The sequence below is a fragment of the Bufo gargarizans genome, chromosome 4 (assembly GCF_014858855.1).
Source record: "Bufo gargarizans isolate SCDJY-AF-19 chromosome 4, ASM1485885v1, whole genome shotgun sequence".
NCBI classification, from domain to species: domain Eukaryota; kingdom Metazoa; phylum Chordata; class Amphibia; order Anura; family Bufonidae; genus Bufo; species Bufo gargarizans.
This window is the reverse complement of record NC_058083.1, coordinates 267,684,969-267,691,164: the sequence shown is the minus strand read 5'-3', so window position 1 is coordinate 267,691,164 and position 6,196 is coordinate 267,684,969. Positions and strand designations below refer to the sequence as shown.

The 6,196-nt window shown below is 40.3% G+C and overlaps 1 protein-coding gene across 1 annotated transcript; it reads right to left on the bottom strand.

The window, feature by feature from the left end:
• Nucleotides 1-374: 374 nt before the first annotated feature.
• PRSS35 (serine protease 35) lies at nucleotides 375-5,517 on the bottom strand. Its single transcript, XM_044289964.1, has 2 exons — nucleotides 5,266-5,517; nucleotides 375-2,806 (listed from the first exon to the last, which is right to left on the bottom strand). Exons 1-2 carry the CDS (start codon nucleotides 5,295-5,297, stop codon nucleotides 1,501-1,503), a joined length of 1,338 nt encoding a protein of 445 aa, XP_044145899.1. The 5' UTR covers nucleotides 5,298-5,517; the 3' UTR covers nucleotides 375-1,500.
• Between the last annotated feature and the right edge of the window lie 679 nt (nucleotides 5,518-6,196).

Sequence of the window (6,196 nt, the reverse complement as noted above, 5' to 3'; positions counted from 1 at the left end):
TCCACACAAGATCTTCATGAAGTTACAACATACAGCAGTCAGAAATGTCATTGTCAGATTCTTTCTGAAGACTTCAAGTCAAAGGTGCAATATACCTATGGGCCTTTCAAACTCCAGTCTTAAAAACCCAGGAGGTAGGAAATATGACCAATTTATTAAGTGGTGCACACCTCTTAATAAATATGTTGTATTTTCTTCTGTCCATGAGCCAGAAAAGAAATCTACTCCAGCCTGGATCTGAGGTGGAAATGTGGTGTCATGTGTGCCAGTTTTCAGGGACACATGTTGGCAAATAAGTCGGGCAGAAGACATCTCATCCGTAACCTGGCTCATCCTGCCCACTTTTGTGAAAAATGGCAATAGTGTCAGAAATAGTTAAACAGTCCCACATTTTGTTTCAAAATGGCACATGCGACAAGGTTTACAAATTATCTGTGCCAAAAAACTGGCATAGAATGTTAGTACATGGCCCCCATTATATCTTAGCATAGAAATAAGATGGTAAAACCTGTCTATGGTCAATCATCTAGATACACTTAGTCACAGGTAGCCATTTTACTTATTGTCTCTACAAAGGGAATGTCTCTTTGCCAGTTAAGTATGCCTGGGACAACCTGCTTTCTCCCAGGAGAGTAGGGTTCTGTATGAAAATCAGGGTGTAAAATATTTCAGATCCTTCCGACAGGTCACCTTTACTTCATGGTATGTCCACCATATCTCCAAGACATGTATGTTTAGTTGACTGGTGTGTTCTCAATTACCAACATTTAACAAAACTGTCTCCTGTGACCAGCCAGAGTGACACCTGACATGGACACAGTTGACAGTTTACATGGGGCCAAATAATCTAACTTTGCTCTAGTAGAGAAGAATACAAGGGCTATAGATATCTTTAAATACATGTGTCAGGGAATACATCTAGCAAACTAGTGTACACAGCTGTATATTTGAGCTGGCCATAACCTATCAAAAGGTTGACCATGTCAGAGTGTGGGCCGTGATTTATAGGCAAGCATGTCTACAATAACTTGTATTTTCTTTTATTTTGCCAAGTGCTGTACATGCCTGGGGACAAACCAAGCTGTTTCATGTGCTTTTCATGCCAAAGTGTTACTTTGATTGTCTGCTACCATGATGAAACCAAAAGTCACAACATGAAGTGATTCTGAAGCGCCATTTGTCTGAACATACTTGGATATTTTGTAAAACAATTTGCATACGTAAGGACAGTCCTGAGTTCTCTATATCTACAGCAGAGCTGCTGAATTCTTCCAATAAATATCCACATTGCATAATTCCTTGTTTCTTGTAGGTAGCGCTGTTTCTTCTCCAGCTTCCAATATTACCTTCATTGCTGCTTTGGAAGGACAATTAGGACAAGCACTAGAAGTTGCTTCTAATAGTGCATGTTCTAAAAATCTGCATTTTCCCTTCAAAGCCTTAATTAACTTTCTCTGTAGTTTTCCTGTCATAAGTTTCAGGTAATATTCTGAAAAAGGTTCAACCTTGAGAACAATCAGCGTTGTTGCCATGTATCCAGAGACATATTTGCGCATATTTGAGTGGAGTTATTCTTACAGCTACATTATAATCCTGCTGTTCAGCACCAACATCCACCCACTGATGGCCAGAATAGATTGCAATGATTTTTCGTTTCCACTTTTTCTTGTTTGGTTCTTTGAGATGGATGTAAATACCAGATCCACTAGAACCAGGTTCTGCATCACAGTACTGATAAAACAGCTCGTTAGATTCCACTGACACGCTGCAAAAACGGTAGACTAACTGTCCTGGTCTGTCATCATCAAATCCAGAGAAGTGCACCCTACTCCCTGGCATCTTCTTGATCTCAGGACTTATTCCAAGCTCCATGTAGTTCTTTTTTTGAGGGCGTTTCAGTTCCAGAACTGCATAATCATAGTCCAGGCTCATATGTTCTGATACTTCCTTGAACCAGCCTTTCGGAATCTGAATAGCTTTCACTCTTGTCCACTGGAAGGAAGGCTTTCCAGCTATGGAGTCCCTTTCTCTACCAGATCTCTGCCGTGTCTGTTCTGTGTCTTCTCCTGCTGACCTTTTCTGTACTGATTTTCTCTGTTTTCCCCTCAGTTTTTTCTGTTTGCCCCCCTTTGTTGCACTGTCCTCTTCAGTAGGTGGGCTTTCTCTGTTTTTCTTGCCACCCTTACGTCTTCTGCCTTCCCTCTTTGTTCTGATTTTAAGGATTCCAACTCGTAACTTGTTGGTATTCTTGATGTAATCTGTGCCATCATGTACACAGTGGGCTGCTGTTAACACATGTTTGGGTGAAATAAGAATGCCACTACATCCAGAAGACAGCTTAACTGCAGTGCTGAATGGAAAGTTGGTCATAAATTGCTTGTCAGAGATACTGAACCTACTGTCAGTGCCATATATCTGCCTCTTTCTTCGCAGGGTATGTCTTACTGGGGGACTGGTCTGATTAAACCCAACAGGCAGCTGAAACTTTACCTTTGTCATGATACGTGTACCATTGTCAAATATTGTCTCATAGGAAAGGTAGTTTTCAAGGTCATCTTGAGTTGGTGGTGGTAAGTTCTTCTGACATTCAATTCCACAGGTTCCATGAAGTTCCTGTACTGGTTCTGCTTGAAATGCTGGACTACTGAGCTGGACAACATCTGAATTAAGAATGTGAGGTATTTCCTTGATGTGCCAGTTGTAGCCCTCCTGACCTTCATCATCTGCCTTACTGATGCTTGGCATCACAGTAAAGAGTAGGAGGAATACAAGATGTAAGCAATACATTCTGCCCAATGGTTTTGACCTAAAAAAAAAGAAAATATACATTATAATTTCTAGTCTATATTGTATGTTTAATAAGACAGATACTAATAGCATTTCACACATCCAGCTAGTTGTATCAGCAGCACAGTAACAAGTACATAGCCTACTAATGTGTGCCTGAATAATCACACTAAATCAGTGTAATCATTCACAAGTCAGTAAATCGCAGATGTGTGCTGTCCGTGTTCACCACAGAAAGCACAAATATTCATGAATTTTAAACATCCTTGTTTTTGCACTGACTGTGGACATGCACTTCTTTGGTCCATGATGAGGACCAATCACACTTATTAAAGTAAAGTCTAAGTGTCTTTGAAAACTATTGACAGAACACAGATGCCATCCGTGTTTTGTCAGTTGTATTTTTTACTGACCATTGCTAGGAGATGCTCTGGAAATCCCATATGCCTGCTATTCAAAATTCTTGAGTTGACAAGTTGAACTTATGAAGCCCTCTGCAATCTCCTAGGCTCGCTTCACATAGTATCACATGCACCCAATTTTCTGATGTGCAGGCTCAATCATAACAGTTCTCTGCTAGTTACACAGTGTAAGTATCCAACAGTGGCAGATTATACCATATGCACCCAATCGCGCAAAGTCCAAAACATTGAATTTGGCCTCAGATGTCTCTAGAATGAAATAGGTCACTTTATATCTAATTTCATGTTCTCTGGATTAAAGGGGCCTCTGCTTTTTATATTATTTTCCTATCTTCAGATCAGCGGAGGGCGGACTCGTACAAGCACTGCCTTCTCTTCACTTTTGACCTGCTCGCTGTCACAATAGCAATTTTGAGCAGGTATAATTACACTTAAGCTGCCCCATTCACTTTCAATGCCGCAAGCCGCTGCTCCTAACCCAAATAAATGCACTGCGCTGCAATACTGTGCATCTGGTTACAAGTCAAGATTTTCAACCAAAACTAATTTATATAAAGAAGGTAGAGATCTTCTGTGGTCTCCCCCCCCCCCCCCCCTCTCCCTTTGGATGCATGGAATATAAAGACCATGTAATCTTCTATGGTAAGAATTTCAGTCTGCATACACTGCTGAGGAATATGTTATTATAAATTATTGTAAATGCTTTATGAGCAAAGATTTGTAAATGAATGAGCAGTGCTGTACTCGGCTATCTCCGTCTTTCCCACAGAGTTTAATTCAAATGGCTGGCTGGCCATTTAAACAGGGGAACACGGTCAGACCCCTATCCTCTGGACTGGGGATGAGTGATGCTCCTGGGAAAAACTCAGTGTGTAATATTCACTATATCCAGTAGGTGGCAGGAGAGAATAAGAAAGGGGCCAGTTACTAACTGCAGCACAAGTTTATATCAAAGTAGTTTCATATAACAATACCATGAACTTTCTCTGTATAAGTAAAGAAAATGTGTAATATATTATTATTAATGATTATTCATTACAATACATGATGATAATTTACAACATTTTGGAAGATCCACTATTTTAGATCTGTCCATGCTTTTCAGCATTCTGTCATTTACAAACTATCTCAAAACTAGCTGCATGACCCATCAATACCCCATGAAATAAGACTACACCTCTTAGTAGGTGTCCAAACTATAGACATATCAGTTGGTTTTGGGCCACGCTTCTCCTTAAAAGATGGACACTTGGGAGGTAGATTATTGCTATTATTCATATAGAAACTACCAGATAAAGTAACCATGTAGAATGTAGTGCTTTCCACGGTTGTCCTATCACCTCAGTTAATTGTCATGGTATACGCCCTGTATATATAATTTATACTATTAGTGCAGTGAACATTATTCTTTTTTCTATTCAAACCCATAGTGAAAACTTGATCTGACCTTCCTAGTCTAAGCCCCGGTGTATAATCCTGATTTAATATGTTGCAGATCCTTTTCAGGGGAGGATTTATGATTTAATTTCAGCAATTAGTAGGGAGAGGATAAGAAATGGGACATATTTGGGTCCTGTCCTAAAACAACAAGACTGATTTGTTTCCAGCTCATTTATTACAGAATACATGATTATAATAAGACAGGAACATTTGCAGCAAACATAGAGCAATGGTCAGCTACTTGGCCCTGCACACAATGCATTAATGTTACAGCCAAGCTTTCAACAATCATAAAACAATATTTAACACTATGGTTATAGGGTTATATTCAGTATTCTGCATGCTGCAACCTCAAAGGACACTGGTGTCCATCCAGATATCCATACATATCTATCTATATCTCATATCCATCCACTTGCCTATATATCTAGGTGTGCACACTTACACATCATAAAGGCTGTCTCTGATTTTAGTTACATGATAAACTGTCATCTGTCATAGTAGTAGCATCCTGTAGTTATTCTGCAAGTGCAAGGTCTTCAAACATCACCCTTGTATTTTGCATTCAGGTGGCTTGCTGGCACAGATGCTGCAGATGTGTATGGTGTAGTCTTACCTCCTAGTAAAGAACAGGTGAACACCAGTCATCAGGCAGACAGCTCCTCATTCCCACTCTGTGCAGACACTGAGGTCCAATCCTGGAGGTAGCAGCAGGACTTAGTGCACCCCCAGCCCATGCAGAAGAGGGGAGGGACATACAATGCACTGGGCAAGAGAAGGGCAGGCAGAAAGTGTGGGCTTGGGAGGAACAGAGTAGTACTGAGCCGCCTTAGCTGGGATACTAGGAGATATTTGAGGATAAAGCAGTTGTAGGAGGTGGAATGAAGGTACCAGAGTAGTGCACAGCCCTCTTTATAACTGGATTGTGCACATGCCCTTCCCACAGGCAGGGGGCACTGACAAGCATTGTTCTTGTGCTGGCTTCTATAAACTCACCTAAAGCAGAATGTGATCTGGAGGTTTAGATGTCCAGCTCTGTCTCCTAATCCTGATTTGCTGTATTTGAGGAATTATGCACATCACTAGGCTCACTGCTCATCCTGATGTTCCTTTCCATTTCCAGCCGATGTAGTACACTATATCTTTACATTAAGGTAGCTAGCCACATGGTTTTCTATCTGGAAAGGAAGATTTCAAAACTATTACTTTAGGAATTTACACATATCCATAGCCATCAAATTAGTTTATTTTTTGCATAATTAACATTGTTAATTGATATGAATAAAAATGTAGACATTAGCTGGAAAACTATATGAACACATTATATTATTAAAGATCTTGCATCTACTTGACATCATGGATATTTGTCAGTAAATTTGTAATCTGCCAATTTTGGACTATTATCTACAGTAACACAAGAGTAGTACTGCAGATAAGGAGTCCAGATCTCTATTTTTTTGTTTCATACTGTCCCGTTCCCCCGCTGTCAGCGCCCACAGCTGCGCTGAAATGCACAGTCTGGACTGCTCTGCTAACATACTGGAGAG